At 34.2% G+C, this 18,443-nt stretch overlaps 1 protein-coding gene across 1 annotated transcript in view; it reads left to right on the top strand.

The window, feature by feature from the left end:
* Window positions 1–18,443, top strand: part of mid (midline) — a 61,907-nt gene that overhangs the window by 23,620 nt on the left and 19,844 nt on the right. The window contains exon 4 of the mRNA XM_013313054.1: window positions 11,208–11,481. Coding sequence (XP_013168508.1) covers window positions 11,208–11,481 — 274 coding nt within the window. The remainder of the gene's footprint in view (window positions 1–11,207; window positions 11,482–18,443) is intronic.

The raw sequence follows: 18,443 nt of genomic DNA, 5'->3' as shown, positions 1-18,443 counted from the left end.
GATATAGATTATTATTATTTAGATACAAATATAAATACAAATATTTACTAAAACATCAATTTTATCTTTGTCATTTTGAGTTAATTTTATTGCTGGATAATTATACGCAATATTAATAATATGCAATAACACTTTTCATTAAACATTTTTATGTTAAATTTTTACAATAATGTAAAGAGTACGTCAATATCCTTTTAATAGGTATTTATGAACAATTTCAGCATTCAATAGGGCGTCAGTAAATTTCATAAATGGTCATTTCACCGCGACAAAATCGTAAAACGAGTCGGCGTTTTATTTCACTTATAATTTTATCGATTTAAATTACACATTTACAGCATATTAAAATTTAAGTGTTGTTTTATCTATATCTAGATATACTTTATTTAAAAGACAAGATTAGAAAAGTTTTAATTTAATTTCTTATTTACAACGCATTGCAACACAATTACTACATTAATTATGGTAGGGAAGTTGGATTTTGAACCTTAAAATATTTATCAGGCAACTATTTAATCTAGGATTAATACATAATAATACTATGACTAATTTTCTTAAAATAATTATCATAAAATGCGAAGGCTATCTCGCTAATGCAGTAATGATTGGGCGCGATAACATCGGACATGTCATATCTACGTTGATGTGATAATTACAGCCGCCGACAGTACTCAGACAATTTCACCGCATAAATTTTATATTACGTCGCTTTCAATAAAACTCTACGCGATTTCAAGGAACTGATTAACGCACAAATTCCCCTTATCGAAGTTCTCCCGTTTCCCAAACAATTATTATTATCTACGGCGAAATTGATGCAATCAATCTAAAATTACTTGTATATAGTAAACGTTACTAAATTAATACGGCTGTTTAAAGTAAATTTGTGCTTAATATAGATGGGGTAAAGTTTAAAATAGCTTGTGATGTAATAAAGGGTTAAGATAGAAGCAAAAAGGTCGAGACGGGGCGGTCATTAGCGAAATGAAGCCATTAAGAGCGTGTAAAACAGTTAATTACAGCGGAGTAATCTCGTCTCGAGGAGTCGCCGACTCTCACGCGGCCGCCATCGACTCCCCACTCGCGACTCACTAATGATGATAAAATATAATTCGATTCGACCGAAGATACTTGAAATATGTATTTTCATTTTCGCTACACCTGTTTGTCGGCTCCAATGTTTTAAATTTAGTAAATTAGCCAGTAATTATCGTACGGAAAGTGGTAAAGCCACCTTGATTCACGCTTCTGAAAGAACATAATGTAAAAAATTAAAACAAAGTTTATACAAGCTAACAAAAGTAAACTAATACAAGCTTAATCACATTTCATTAAATGAACGAAAATGAAACCAATTTCTAGATATCTACAAAAATTAAATAGCATATTAATAGAAGATTGTTTTTTAACTAACTTACCAAATACTAATAAACAATTGTAACATTATACAGCTTTGAGACTTAACATAGTTGTATCAAAACTTAATTCTACAAACATATAAACGAGTTAGTCACAAATAATCCTTTGAATTAAAAATACAAAAAAAAACATGTTAACTGACACACGTCATGTTGACTGACATTTGAAAAGGTGTTGACTGATATTTTCAACATTGCAACGTATATTTCGCAATACGAAATCATTTGTTTCAATACGTCCTCATAAATCTTACTGTTGTTAGAATGTTATCTCACTAATATTATAAATGTGAATGTTTGGATGTATGGATGAATGTTTGTTTCTGGGTATTTCGAGAACGACTGTATGGGTCTCCCTGAAATTTGACTTAGATGCGGAACTTAGTCTGGAAGAACAAATAGGCTACTAATTAAGATTTATTTAAAAACCGCGCGGACGGAGACGCGGGCGACAGCTAGTCTTACAAATATTATAAATACGAATATTTAGATGGATGGATGGATGTTTGTTTCTAGGTATTCGAGAACGGCTGTATGGCTCTCGCTGAAATTTAACTTAGATGTAGAACATAGTCTGGAAGAAAACATTGAATACTAATTAAGTTTTTTTTTAATTCCATGGGGATGGAGTCGCGGGCGACATCTAGTTATTTATATTTAAATATTGCCATACGTCGATTGTGCAGCTGAAGACTTAATATGGGCTCCGTGTCACGATGCAATTTGTCTTCGTTTGTTTCTATTACGGTGGCATGTTAGCTCGGAATGTTGCGCTTGTAACAATTCCTCAACTTCACCGCAATTAATGATTTTTAATTCATTCATTTTTTTATATAAAACATGTGGGAATTTTTCCTATTATTTGCTTCTTGAGAAGCCTATGCGATTTTTAAGTTCCTAGACACAGTTACGTAACGTTACTTCAACTGTTTCTGGTTTATAGCAGCCTATGATTGTCTCAAATATTTGTTTTGCAATTTTATATGGCCTACTTACATAAATACGATTATCAAAATGTTAAGCAAATTCGGAAAAAATCGATATTGGCCGAAATTTTATTGCCATAAATCTTTTGGGTATTCATTTAATGCCCAGTCTTATAGACAAACATTCATTTGTGTTATATTAAAGTTGTCGTGATACTTATATGCTAACGATATTACATAAAACATATTTCTAGGTTAATATTCCCATATCGCCAAGTCAAACGATCGTACTAGTTACAGGAATGCGTTGTTCGCATTTTATTGCCGACGCTATCTGATTCGTTCAAAGTTACGCCGTCAAATTCGAACATAACCCGAATGATTTATAGCGCTGAATGTTGCTTATTAACAATAGGCTGTACGGGTTAAGGTTTACGAGGAGCGGTCACCGGAAGTATAAACCGACCACGCCAGCCACCTCGCCCCAGCTATAAACAATTAAAGAGCACCTTGTTAATGTTAACTGCTTTATAATAGCTGCTTGACTTTAATTAGCTTCATCCATTGATCTTGCTTGAAGATGTTATGTTTGAGAATTTTTGTGTTATATTATTTTCTACTAGCTATCGCCCTCGACTCCTTTAAAAAGAAGGTTAATTGTTAGTCTATGTCTTTCAGGCTATTTCTCTCTCGTTTCCTCTTTCCAGTGTATTTGTCGAATTACACGTCCTGATTAACTGTTATCGTGCTGAATATAATTTGTCATTTTTAATGGTTTTCAATTTCCTTTTTTCGCTTTTACTATAATTTTACTCGCTAATATAATTTTATTACAGTGTTAATATCGCCACTATGCATATAAATGTAAGTTCATGTAATGCGCAGTCATTACACTACGGTTGCATTTTTAAAATGTTGAGCAAGTGAAGTGTAAATAAGTCGTTTTCTGTCCGTAATATTTTATTTGAATTTATCGGCTGGTGTAGAGCGGTGCTAAAACGTCAATGTATTTGTTGAATTTACGACATTTTCGTTGTCGGTGAATGTCCTGCAAGAATGAAACTTTGAGGAAATTTGTGTATGGATGTTATTTTAATATAATCGAGAAAAAATATCCGCAATAGACAAAAGTAAAAAAAAACTAATGAACTATCCAAAAAAAAGTTAGACAATGTTTAGTTTAATGGTTAGTCTAACGGTTAAGAGTACGGATTTGCGATCACGAGGTCTGGGGTTCGAATCCCGTCATTCGACTATTGTCGTAAACCATATCGTAGCAAAAGCCTAGAGCTTAGTTGGAATGGTAAAAGAAATATTAGTAAATATACAAAAAATCTGCTAATATTTCAATTAAAGAAAAAAAAAAGTAAAACACAGGTTTAACCCTTCGAACGCAGCTGATTGATATTATGGACGTCAACGTTTATATGTTTGATCCATCATCATACTGCGTTCGGTAGAAGTACGTAGTGAACAAGTAATTCAATGAATTACATAAATCTATCTGAACTTAATTAAATGAAAAAATCATTAACAGAGATATCTTTAAGGCACATAAATAGTTTTCAAAGTTCAAATATCTTACCTACTTGTTTCCTTCTTGCGATAGTTGCAAATGTTTACGCACTCATTGGCATTAAGGTTAGAAACGCTACTATGTTTTCTCCTTCCACAATTAGGTAGCTTGACTACCAGGTTACAAGTTCAATGTCGTTATAATTAAATATTTCTCGCTCAACTACTATCTGGTAGCAAAAACGCAAGTATATTTTTAATTAGCGCCGAGTCTACGTAACTATGGCGCTAGTGAGGCACCCCGCGGCGCTGCCACTTTACGCACGTTGCGCTCGCCTCGTTAACAAAACGTCACTTTTCTCCTATATTTATGTCTCCATTATTTTTCATATGTAACTATATCATAAAATATACATTTGCTGATAGCTGTTACTTTGTGGTGATGTATTAGGCGACAGAAAATTATACATATTTGATAGATGTTTGAAAATATGTAAGTATGGGCAAAAAACAACTTGTAATGGGTTAACCGCACAAACAGTATTATTCTGATGCTAATAATTGTTTAAGCAACAATTCATCATCAGCCCACAATACGTCCCCACCGAGGGGCTCGGAGCCATCCTTAAGTTAAGGGTGATTAGGCCAAAGTCAACCACGCTGGCCAAGTGCGAGTTGGTTGACTTCAGACATATCTTTGAATTTCTTCTCAGATTTGTGCAGGTTGCATCACGATGTATTCCTTCACCATAAGAACGTCGGATAAATGTACATATGTAAATCGGAAAACACTTTGGTACATGGCGGGATTCGAAACCAGGACCTGCAGATTGCAAGTCAAGTGCTTTACCCCTGAGCCACCTGACGCTCTTAGTAAGCAACAATATGAAAAGAAAACTAAATAACAAAAGTCAATATTAACGTTCAACTAAGCTGAGCTACTTTAATTGTTTATAGCTTGTCAGAGGACCCGCCGTCATGTCAACTGTCATCTGTTCTGTCAGACCGCTATTTTAATTCCCGCGTTAAATTATACAAATTGACAATTGACATGTTTTGTCGTCTCCCGGGTAATCGTGCGGAATGATCCCATTTCTTTTTATTACTTTTGCAATACGATATTTCAACTCATTTTCTAATTGTATTTTAATACAATTATCCATTTTGAATAATGTTATGTTATTAGGTTCCTTATATAGAATTAACAACAATATTTACATTTCATTGGAGATATTTCAATGGTTTGCTTAAACCCATAAATGGCAACTTCTAAAGATCTTTTTCGTTCAACTTTTTTGTATTTAAAGAACATTTTAGTTTTGTAAATTACGCTAAATAAAAATAAAAATTTATTTGTCAAAAATAATTTAGAAGTTCCCTCAGTTGTCAACCTTACCGATGTTGTTTGTAATGTAATACCGATACCTTGTTACTGGCAACTGTGTTGGCCCTGACGCTGGCCCGATGTGTCTAATGGCGGGATTATTCTGAGGACGACGCGTGGCGACGTAACGAGAACGGGACGACAGACGGCTGACGCGACACGTGACGTAAGGATTAAATACTATTTCACGCGTTGTTTTACCAAAATATACCCGTTGTATTGTTATTAAGACAGTATGTGTTAGATTTCGTATTTCAACAATGCTTCTTTAAACTCTAACTTATCAAATTTCATCTATTTTTTTTTATTTTAGTAAAATATTAGGAGATTTTTGTAAATTTACGTAATTTTTGTGAAATTATGAGTGTTATCATACATTTGTTATGGCCCTTAAAAGGTTAAATATCTTTAATAAGTGTTAATCGATATTCAGTAAATACTTGGGGTTCGAATGTCTCGCGTGCGCTCGCTCTGTTGCCGGCTGCCATTTCACGGAACCCAGCGCAGTCGCTAGACCTGTTAGCATTCCTCCAACATGCTTTCATTTATAATACACAATAAATATTTGTCTCTTCACTTTAATTTTATAGCCGGTTTGACATTCGATAGTTACATTTGTTTGAGCTTGTTGTTTAAGTTACAAATTATTTTCATAGGGATGGTACAAATTTTTTTTCTATGTCCCCAAAGTTTATTAAAAATGTAATGCTGTTATTGATAACTATAATATTTATTATATTTAAGATATATAAGAACTAATTAAATCATTTGACAGGGGAAATAACAGAACAGGGGCATAGATAGATGATTCGTTGAAAAACAAAAATAAACAACTTTAAAAAAAAAAATTAACATCTTAGCACGAATTGTCCCGGCTCGCCCGGTGAAATACCACGACCACACAGAAGACAGGCGTCAAGTGGAAGCAATTCCGCGCTTCGTCTGATGAGTGTGTGTCCCGGAGGCCTAATTTAGTCCTCTTTCCCTTCCCAACCTCTTTCCCATAAGGAAAGGATGGGAAATGTAAGTGGACTTTCCGGATGAGAGGATGCAAGGGAAGGGAAAATATTTTCTTTCTGTGTATCCTCTCCTCCGTCGATTAAAGGTAGGCAACGCATATGCAATTGCGTATGTCTATGGGCAACAGTCACTTTGCTATATCAGCGATTTCAGGTGGCCGCTCGCTCGTTTGTCACCTTATGTTATAAAAAAAAAATAAGAAATTGTCTTGAAAATTTCATAGATTCAGGTGCATAATGTATATCATGTGATAACATTTAAAAGCTCATTTAAAGAGGGAAAACAACAATATTATAGGAATAAACTTATAAAGAAAGAAATGGAATAATTTCATCAGCATCTATAAATATTTATCTTAGATTGGTACTGATAATGACGTCCTTGATGTTTAAAGAAATGTTCCAATAGTTTCTTCGCTACTTATTATTTATAAATTTAAATATATTTAGTTAGAGTTTACTTTCTTTGTTATGTGTCCTTTAAAGACTTTAATTAAGTTACTCTGCGTTCTTAAAACAAGCTCTCATACAGTCCTGTCGAAATAATGATTATAATTGTGTATATTTAAAAGTTTTTTTTTTTAATTAACGTAAAGGTCATAATTAAAGGTGAAATTTAAGTCTGTTCGTTTTTTGTTTAAATCCAACAGAGGAACAATGTACACGCAGCACCTTTTCAAAGTTTTAACCTTTGATGACTTTTAAAACTAAAAGAAAAATTAAAAAAATTAATTAAATAATTGCAAGAGTTTAAATATTTATCTTCGAAACAAGAGATAATGATGTTCTTGATATTTTAGAAAGTATCCAAGGAATTTATTATTTACGCATTTCATTGTATTTTTTGCAAAAACTTTCTATAACGAGTCATTCTTTGAACGCACTTTAATTAAGGTTTCACAAAGTTTATAAAAAAAAAACAAACTTAACATCCCTGTCAAAATGACATTGTTAACCGCGTTGTATATAAAATATTCGAAAAGTTTCTTATTTTATCGAAATTATTGTAAAGGTCACAATTAAAATTGAAGTTATTTTTAACTTCTCAGTTCAAGGCACCGTTTTGTCGCTAGGTGGAAGACGAACATGTTTTAAAAATTATCTTAATTATGTCTCAAAGGATCATTCACATTTATTCATTCGACAAAAATGTTATTTTAATTCTTAATTCAAGACAATTCTGTTTAACGAAACTTTTTTTTTATATCATAAGGTGGCAAATGAGCGAGCGGCCACCTGAAATCGCTGAAATAGCGAAGTGACCGTTGCCCATAGCGAGGAGAGGATGCACAGAAAGAAAACATTTCCATGCATCCTCTCATCCGGAAAGTCTACTTCCTCTTCCCATCCTTTCCTTATAAGGAAAATGGTAGGAAGGGAAAGAGGACTAAATTAGGCCTCCGGGACGCACACTCATCAGACGAAAGGCGGAATTGCTTCCACTTCACGCCTGTCTTCTGTGTGGTCATGGTATTTCACCGGGCGAGCCGGGCCAATTCATGCGAAAATGTTAAAGCGGGCTCTACTACTGTTAACTGTTAACGAAACTCTACAGTAACCTTCGACAGTATTAAAAAATTTCTCAATCTATCTCGACGTTAAATATGACCTAAGTAACTAACATCTTAAATTAAACTTTAACTTTTTCTTTTCTTTGTTTTTTTTTAAATGCAAAAACCTATTTTTAGTTAACAAAGACGAAGTAAGTTCGCGCCTTCCCTCAATGTGGTTGACCGTAATTGCAGTCTTCTTACAACAGAAAATATAATCCATTCATTGTTTATTCCACTTGCGGTTTCCGACCATACATATTTATTACTGGCAACAAAATAGAAAATGTAAACAATATATTAGTTCACTATTCATTGTTATTCTTATGGATATTTTAATATGTCAATACTCGTAAAATTTTATTGTTACAATTTCAAATTATATAAGGACATATAGCAATTGTTTCGTAGGAATAGAAACAATTAATTTAACGACATTGTAGAGGATTTTTTATATGTAAACTAAATGTCGCCCGCAACACCGTCCGCGCGGAATTAAAGGAAAAAATTTATAAGTATTCTTTTTGTTCTTCCAGACTATCTTCTACATCAGTGCAAAATTTCATAAAGACCATTTAGCCGTCATCATCATCATCAGCTCACTATACTTCCCCATCGAGGGTTGACAGTGTGAATTGGTTGACTTCACACATATATTAGAATTTCTTCGCATATATGTTCAGGTTGCACCCCAATCTTTTCCTTAATCGTTAGAACTCCGGATCACATTGGTACGTGGCAGGATTCAAACTCAAGACCTGTAGATTACAAGTCAAGTGTTTAACCCCTGAGCCACCGACGCTCAGTATTTATTTAAGTTATCGAATGCATCGCGGACTTGTATTAATGAATTATGCAAATGTTGCCGTTCGCGGATAACTCTGTCGACTTTATTACACGTGAAATGCCGCATTAATATAGTATTGTTACCTTTATGTCGGCGCGTTTAATTATTCACTCAAATTAATGGGGCTAATTCTTTAGCAAGACGTCGGGACTGCAACGGATGTTTTTGAAATGTTTATTTTATTAGTTTTACTAAACGGTTTATATGTAATTGATGATGCAATGTTGAATGTTTAATACCATAGCTATATTGGACCTATCAAGCATTGTTAAAAGTTATTCAAAGTCTCATATCAGTTTGAACTTAATGCTACGTACCAACTGAATACTAAAAGACGTAAATAAATAAAAAAAACAAAGATTGCTTTAGTTAGGCATAACACTCAATTTACAAACAGCTGATATCATGCTTTTTTCATCGCGGTTGTAAAATATAATCGAGTATTTATTATAATGCGTTAATTGAGTTTCAGTTTGAATAGCACCGGTATTTATATTTAAGTTTTTTTTTTTTTTATTTAACAACCAAAATCATGTCAATTATGATACTTATATTAAAAGCTGCAATGTATCGGTGAATTATAAAATCTTGCAGATTTTTTCACGCTTTGGACAGCCCTGGTTTTAACCTATCAACACATCTAAGGCTCATTAATAAGACACCAGTGGCAGGTGCAAGTGACGTAAGTTGCATGAAATTTAATATATTTCGCGGAGTAAAAACGCTAACACGATCGTGAGCTTAGCGCATATTTATTACAAAATGTGTTGGAATTAAACTTTATTGCTGCATTTTTAGTTTAAGAAAATTAGTATGTACTTAGTAATAAGTTAATTTCAATACGCGAACATATTTTAACAAAAAGAAATAATACTTTGTTTCCAATTTAACGGAATAAGGAATTCTTTTTTAATTTTTTAGGGCATCGAGTAAAATAAGGTTTAATTGCTTTGAAACGTTTGTTGGTGAATGTTTTAATATTCGTAAATTAACATAATAATTTAACCTATTTGCTTACCCATGCAGATCTAATTTTGAACTTATTTTAGTTTAAAGTTAGAAGTCACGTCGACGCTATGGCCCCATCTTTACCATATTATAGAAAAAATGTGTTGAGATGATTTTTGTCCCGATATTAGCGACATCGTTAGTGGAATGTTGCAATGCTTATGCAGATAATATTAGTAATTTATAGTGGCTGTCAGCGACGAGCTGATGATGGGATCGGTGGTTGATCGTCTGTCGTCCTTGACGGATGCCATTCATTACGGCAGACGACGCGCACGCGCACACGCGACATTCATCTCTGCGCGTAGTGCGCTCAGGCCGCAGTTATTGTCGACTGTCCGAGATCCCCCGCGCACGATACCCGATCGTTCAAACACACACCTTAATACGATTTATTTATGGTATGTGCTTAACTCTGGACCCGAGTTTATCGTTACCTTCGCGCTCGACCTCCGAGAATTTTATAGGTCTCATGTATTTATTATTATCATACCGGTATTATAGGAAGGTTGACACTGCGCCCGTGTTTTATTGACGCCAATATTTCTTTCTTTCACTCCCGCGTTTTATTACTGAAGGCATTCCATAATAAATCCCTAACGATCGTTACGCGCCTACCGACTCGTGTATATCATTTAACATGTTTGGTAATATAATAGGAGCAACTGTAGCGTTACGAATGAGGTCCGGACTCGTCCGGCGACCGGACAAATTGCCGCTCTAGATTATCTTATCTATTAGTTGTTTGGTTATCAAAATTATGAAAATGCCGTTTAAATGTACGAAAAAAAAATGGAAATTAAGAAAGGCGAAGTTATAAATGGCGGCGAGGCAAGGCGAGGCGATGGTATCGCAGTACGGCGGGCAGGAAGCGCTCTGGCCCATTTAGGGGTGCATTAAAATCGAATACATCATATTTGTTTGATTTCCTAGTTCGCGTTTCACCCTGTAATTATACAAGTCACCGTCCGTATCCGGGATCATCGGTGCTTTCTTGTACCTGTGCATTAATCATATTTTTTTATTATGAGCATATGTTTTGGTCTCGTAAAACACTTTCGAAGGTTATAAGCTTTTTGTGTCTTTATATCTAATTTGGTTTTCGGTCTTTGGGGTCATTAGAGCGTTGAGTCATTTGCTCGGGTCAGTAGCGTATTATAACTGAAAGTGGAATTTATGTTCCTACAATTTGTCGCAACAAGGTTAGACTTTCTTAGCGACGACGTCATAATGTTTTACAACATCAATAAATCTTTTGGTGTTTTACGGCTCTGTTTATAATAAATAGTAAAAGTTTCTGTTTTTCTGTATTAAATATTAGTAGTAACGTAGACTGAACATAAAACTCGTGGTACTTACAAAGGTACTTACGTTTGTAAGGGATCAATTAGAGGTTACTTCTACAGTGAAACATGCGTGGGAAGCAATTATAGTATTAAGAAAGGCAGCAAAGAACCTTTATTGCGATTTATGTGGGAGACTTATATCAAACAGTGTGGCAGCGGCAGTGTTATGTACCTATGTAATGTTATTGTTGCAGACGCATGTTCCCGACAGTGCGCGTGTCATTCGCGGGATGTCGGGCGGAGGCGCGATACGCCGTACTTCTAGACGTGGTACCGGTGGACGGCAAGCGGTACCGCTACGCCTACCACCGCTCTTCGTGGCTGGTGGCCGGCAAAGCGGACCCGCCCGCGCCCGCACGTCTCTACCCGCACCCCGACTCACCCTTCGCCGGCGATCAGCTACGCAAACAAGTCGTATCTTTCGAGAAGGTCAAGCTTACCAACAACGAAATGGATAAAAATGGACAGGTTAGTGTTTAAAAAAACTAGATCGCTTATTAATTAACCGTAATAAGAAGATAAGCAGGCAGTCGTAGCAATTACAGACATACTGTAGTTAATTATTTGCCGATAAATCATTTTATATCAATCATAATTACGTATAAAATTTTCTTATTACAGTAGGCGTGATTATCCTTGATCATTGATCTACTATTTTCATCGTCAACTTTATAAAGCATGCGTCAAAGTTTAATTAAACGAATAGCTACCTCGTCAAGTCGATGATGCGATGTACGATACGTGTATCTTAAATTACCTGTAGGAATGCAAAATTTGTTAAAAAAGCTAATTTAATAGGACTTTAAGCGCAATTGAAGAGTGATAGCAATCGTTGCTGCTTTTTATGGGAAATTAAAGATAATTATCCTGTTTTTCATCAGTTGCAAACTACGTTTTTTAGATTTACTTAACGATATACTAATATTTTCTTTATTGTTTAATTATAATTAATTTTATGTTTATTGCAAGTAAAGAGACTAAGTTTTACTTTGAATGTCGTTTGTAATTAAGGTTGATTCACGCGTCTATGCATGTGTAAGATAACGTCTCTACTGTACAAGCGTATCTAATAACTAAATATCAAATTACATTATAGCTCTAACAATAAACAGCGCACTTTCCAAATCGTGACATCTTTATATCCGTACATCATAATCTGGCCACAACAATCTTGCGTGTGGCAATTTTATAGAATTACGGGTGAAATTGTCGGTTTTCGTGGACACTTCGGGCGTCGCGGGGCGGTGACGGACGCGTTGCCGACAAATTAGTCGCACATGTCGCACAGCCGGCGGCTACCTGCGCCGGCGCAGCGCAGGTGTGCCCACCGTGCAAATGTCACGCCGACCAGTCTACGCTGACCTCTTGATGTGTAAGCACGAACTAATTCAAGCCTCATTAACCACGTATGATGTAACACTGGTTAATAACTATCGAAATGAGATTATGGCATTTATGATTACGTCCACTCCATTTGATTTATGCATTTCGTAATGATGAATAAGAAAAATTATTGACGCGGTTTTAAACCGTTTTAGTTGATAGAGGTAGCTATCGAAATTAATTTATAATAAATTTTGTAGTATTAAAAATTTTGTCATTTATAGTTCGTAGTTATTAAGAAATAATATCTTGGATAAGTCTTTTGATCTCAGATTACTATTTAAATAAATTTGATAAAAATAATATGTGTAAAAAATACTGGTGACAGATTAAATCAAGGAATAAAACATATACGTATATTAACATTTGTAATTGTTTAAACTACATTTAAAACTATAATTTCCTTATCATTGATATCGTAACTTCTAAAAGTTGCAAAAAAGAACCTATATAAATTGTGAAAAACAATAAATGTAGCATAAATCTTACAAACGTAACTTATTAATAATTAAATTAAAACAAAAATTAATTATTTTCATGCTATTTAAAGAATTTAATAACCTCGTGTTAGCTATAACTAATTTTCCGCCATAAAGTGTCGAAAAGGTCGCCGAAATAGAGAATGTCTAATTAAAAATAAATAAATGGGCAAGCTTTCGAGGTTCGTTCACTTGTTTTAGTATAGAACAAGTTCACGCGAGTAGCTACCGCACGCACAAGCTTTCTAATTGTTCAACAAAAACTCCATGAAACCAACGAATTAATCATTAACCGGCTAACATAAACGAATACCAAAATAAGTACATTCATTAGTTGTGTAATACAAATCTTAAACCGTATTTTCATTAGTTGTGTTACCCTAACATAGAGAGTTCTTACTCGAAGCAATGTTACACTTTGTTCTACTATTTCGAGGCGTTATTCTATGGTACAGTCAGCTGCATAAGTATTTATACATTTATAAAACTTCATAAATTTATGTACATTTTCATTTTAAAAATTTGTATGTACGAATCGGTCGTTATGCTTTTCGTCCATGAGTACATGTTCTTGACGAATACGTGCATAAGAATTTTAAAAGGCATATACATGTTCCTAAAGTTTTGTAAATATTAACACTTTTAAGCAGCTGACTGTACAGCATCAAAAGAAACTAAATAGAAATCGAAACTTAGGCCCGACTTTGATAAGCACAATATCACAACTTTGAAATACGTTTTGTTGGTGAGGAGTGAGTTCCACTTGGTGTGATACATGATGACACAAATAGGAGAATTATTAGCGTTCAAACTTTGATGAATATACAAACCTAGGAATATAACATAACATAGAATAAGGCGTTAAGTAAAGTTTATTTATGATAATTAGATTAACCACCGTTAAATAACAGAAAATGTCACTCATCTTTTAACTTAAATGTATGATGAGAGAAGCGTGTATGAATATGGATATTTGAACTTTAATGAAAGTCTTTTAAAAGAATTCGACTAATATTTAAAATCACAATCACCATAAGTTACACGACCTTTTATATTTAAATGCTAATCATTTACAAATTACTTTCAAGACTCCCCCCGTGCACGAAGTTATATTAAATTAACAATGATTTAAACACACAATCAAATATTTATTGTCAACAGCATTAAATAGAGATTCATTTTATGATCTTATTGGATTATAACTTACAATATGCCAAGTTCTTATTTCAAAGTGGATTTTAATAGTCGTATGATTTGTTTATTAATCCGATTGAATTACGAAGTTGTTTTTTTTTTATATCATAAGGTGGCAAACGAGCGAGCGGCCACCTTAAATCGCCGAAATAGCGAAGTGACCGTTGCTCATACACATACGCAATTGCATATGTGTTACCTACCTTTTATCGACGGAGGAGAGGATGCAGAGAGAGAAAATATTTTCCCTTTTCATGCATCCTCTCATCCGGGAAGTCCACTTCCACTTCTCATCCTTTCCTTATAAGAATAAGGGTGGGAAGGGAAAGAGGACTAAATAAGGCCTCCGGGACGCACACTCATCAGACGAAACGCGGAATTGCTTCCACTTGACGCTTGTCTTCTGTGTGGTCGTGGTATTTCACCGGGCGAGCTGGGCCAATTCGTGCTAAGATGTTAAAGCGGGCTCTACCACTGTTAAAGTTTTTATTTTTGTCTTTAAAAAAAGTAACTAATTCTTCGATTTTAAATGATGAATTTAAAATTTTAAGTTCTACCTTCTATTGTTTTAAAATCAAGGGTTACATTACTGTAGATTTACTTGTCAGAGTGCTACAGTATGAGTGTCTTTACATGTATAAATTTGTCAGCAACAAATCAAAAGTGTCTAACAAAGTTATTAATTCGACTGTACGGTAATGCGTCTCACGCTGCCAATTATTGTATTAAAAGAAAGAGGGCTAGTCGCGGCGAATGATTGATATAAAGTGGAGTCATTTTTCATATTGTCGGGTTAAATGAAACCTAGCTAATAGTATTCGTGCGATTACTTGAGGGTCAGAGCGTAAAAACTCACGATAGCTCTCACGAAAGCAACGCGACGACGTCACTCAATTGTACAGATGATTATAATAGTATATCTAGCTGTCTCCCGCAACTCCGTCCGCGCAGAATTAATAAATATATACAAGCCGATTCTCAGACCTACTAGACATATAAAATTTAATAAAAATTGGTCAAGCCGTTTCGGAGTTTGGAAACTAACATTGTGCCACGAATTTTGTTTAAAAATAGTACTTTTTTTTGGTAAGAACTTACCTTAGATTTGCAATAAATTTTGTTTAACTCTTTGTTAATAATATGAATATATTGCTTACTGGCTTTCGTCAACATTGTAAGCTTTTGTTCTTTCGTTTGTCTTTTAGCAGTTTCGAAGAAATGCCTCAAGCCACTGACCAAATTGATGTCTCAAGTTTCGTTAATATCTCCCAAGTAGACTGTGCCTAATATTTGCATGTAAAAGAAAAATAAGATCCTGCCTTAGTCCAATGGAGAAATACAAACTATTTATTTCTCGACATTTTTAAATTTTTATATGATTTTCATTACGATATCTAAAATAGTAGTTAATCATTAAAGGCAATATTATAATTTTTTATGATTATAATTTAAGAAAAACTATACAGTTCTTGTTCAGCGTAGCGAGTAGAGGTTTACAACCATAAAACAAATTACTACAATACTTGATTTAGGCAATTTTTTCTCATAAAACTTTTATTATCCGTTTCCGGTTAAAATTTCTATGATAAATGAGTTCATATAACTTTGTGAATATAAAATGTATTAGAAAATTAGAAAAATTAATTAGAATAATATACTTTTGACTAAAAATAAAAATGCCCATCTCTAGTCTAAATGTGCGTTTCATAACTTCGATGCGAGCACAAATGAGATGATTATGACAAACACCAGTGGAAACGGAGGCTAAGATATAAAAGTTATGCAACAATTTAAGCTGCAGTTATTAAAATATTCATTACTTTTCAAATGTATTTACATTAAGCGCTCCGTACATTGTGGCGCACATTAAAATTAATGAAAATATGTTAATTGTTGGTTTTATTCGCGGCCCGATACTAATGGTTAACTGTTGCGATGATTTATGAAAGCATTTCGACCGTTTATTAAAATAATTAAAGACGTTGAAACAACACGAGGGCGGGGGAGCATTATTCAATTTTTTATATCATGTTTGTTGATGTTAGATAAAAATACAGATGACTTCTTGTTGACTCTTACTTATAAAAAGAAATAAATTAACAAAAGTAATCTTGCGGCGTTTTAAAACAGAACTTGACCAAGCATCATTATATCATACTGGCTGTCGCCCGCAACTACGTCCGCGTGGATATTTAGAAAAATCTTAATATATAGATAAGTTAAATAAAAAGCAGCTCTGCAAGGCATAAATTCGAAAAAAAAAAGAATAAATAGTATCCTATGTTTGTCTCCTGGTTCTAAGCTACCTCCTTACCAATTTTCAGCCATATCGGTAAAGCCATTCTTGAGTTATAAATAGTGTAACTAACACGAATTTATTTTATATATATAGATATATATGTACTTAACGTAGGTAAATGTCCAAAGAATAATGGTATAATAACAGGCTACCAAAAATGTTTATAAACGAGATTCTTTCAAGCAGAGATCGAATCCATGTTACAAACAAAACAGCAGTACTTTATGTTAGGTATCAGGTAACGGCTTCATCGTTTTTATGGAATTTTATATGAATACTAGCTGTGAACCCGTCCGCGTGAAATTAAAAAAAAAACTTAGTGAGTTGCCTATGTGTTCTCCCAGATTATGTTCTACATCTAAGCCAAATGTCATAAATATTCGTTGAGCAGTTTCGGAGATACCTTCAAAGAAACATCCATTCATCCAAGCACTTGCACTCATATTATTATTATAATAAGATTTAGTAGGTCTGAGAATCGGCTATCTGTTTTTTAACCTCGCGCGGCCGGAGTCACGGGGGACAACTAGTGATAATATATTTATCATTGAACTTACAATGTAATCACATTTGCAATAATTTTATCGCATCATCGTATCGCAGTCATTAAGACAACACGGCTTTCGATGCTCATTGAAATTAAATTCCCAACTCACGACTTAATGAACGATTCCTTCTGATCGTTTATATTTTTAATTATCGCCGTTGATATTTTCACGTCGTTAACTCATACAAAGATTATAAAAACAAATAAAGGCAGGTGATTGTTGGTAGTGAATAAGTCTAGAAGTGTAATATAAATTAATAAGTTATCCCGTTGTTTGGCCTCCCGCGGCGCTTGCGTTTACCTTACACCAATTATCGCTTGAATTCCGCCCCCGCAGCCGCTTATGGAACCGCTTTATTGTCGTTTTATAATCGCTGCATCTCATACACATCGTAATATTTATTTATATTAATTTGATCACCTTCGATACAACTTGTTTTGGGATTATGAAAATATTTTATAATATTTGAGTTCAATATTATGTCGATAGTTGTGTTAAGTCTATGATTTTAATAAACTTAGGACTTGTGATGAGTTTTAACGGCAAAATAGCAGTCACAAACTGACAACAGGCACATCCACCAAAATAATCAGAACAGTATTGATTCTTGAATAATTATTTATGAATTTGCTTGAAAGTGAAAATACATTTGTTGCCCAAAAACGGCGGGTTTTTTTTTCCTCTGGCGACATACTTGTACAAATGTCTCGGCGGTGGAAATGCGCGTTAAAATAATCTATTGCTTGTTTTCTTACAAAAACAACTTTCAAAACAATTTGTTGCAGTGATACTTAAGTGTAAAGTACTAAGATGTAATATATGTAAGCCGATCATTTGCAGCAATAGTAAAGTGGGCTTAATAACCCGTGTTTACGTGTCATCAGGTTTTCTCCCAGCGGCGACGGTAACGCCGTCTGGTGGCCAAAGTCCGACAAATTACCAGTATACAGGATATTGCGTATTATTATTAAAGCCTTTAAGTATCCAGGAATTTCTTTACGTATTCTAATAGTTTTTTACCAACAAATCATTGTATTTTTATCGTATGGAGACACATAACAACGCGGAAAGATTGGAATATGTTATACATTGCCATATACTTAAAGGATATAAAAACTGCACAAAGCTAAAGACGTTCAATTTTAACTGCACAGTTTTTATTGTACAGTTTGATTCAAGAAACTGTACAGCAGAAACTGAGCGTCTGATGCAGCCTTAATACAATCTTGGATAATCGTTGATGGAGTTGATTCATGTTATAATTTAAAACAATGTATCGTAATGAACAAAAGTCGGTACGGACACGGCCGCGGCGGTACCTCGCAACTCAAACACGGTTAACGGCTGTTAATACATTGTGGGAAGAGGATCCCATGAATTATTTTTATGTCATAATAAGGGCAATCGGATGGGATACTGTGGGGCCGGCGGAAGCGGCCGGTGCTCATTTACTGGGGTGACCAAATGTTTGAATATTCCTCGGTTTAATTAACTTAGTAAGTTGCGAGGGTTAATGTTGAATACGAA

This window comes from Papilio xuthus, unplaced genomic scaffold (genome assembly GCF_000836235.2).
Source record: "Papilio xuthus unplaced genomic scaffold, Pxut_1.1 DF827597.1, whole genome shotgun sequence".
Classification (NCBI taxonomy): domain Eukaryota; kingdom Metazoa; phylum Arthropoda; class Insecta; order Lepidoptera; family Papilionidae; genus Papilio; species Papilio xuthus.
Note: the sequence above shows the minus strand (reverse complement) of the source record. Positions and strands in the feature narration are given on the sequence as shown.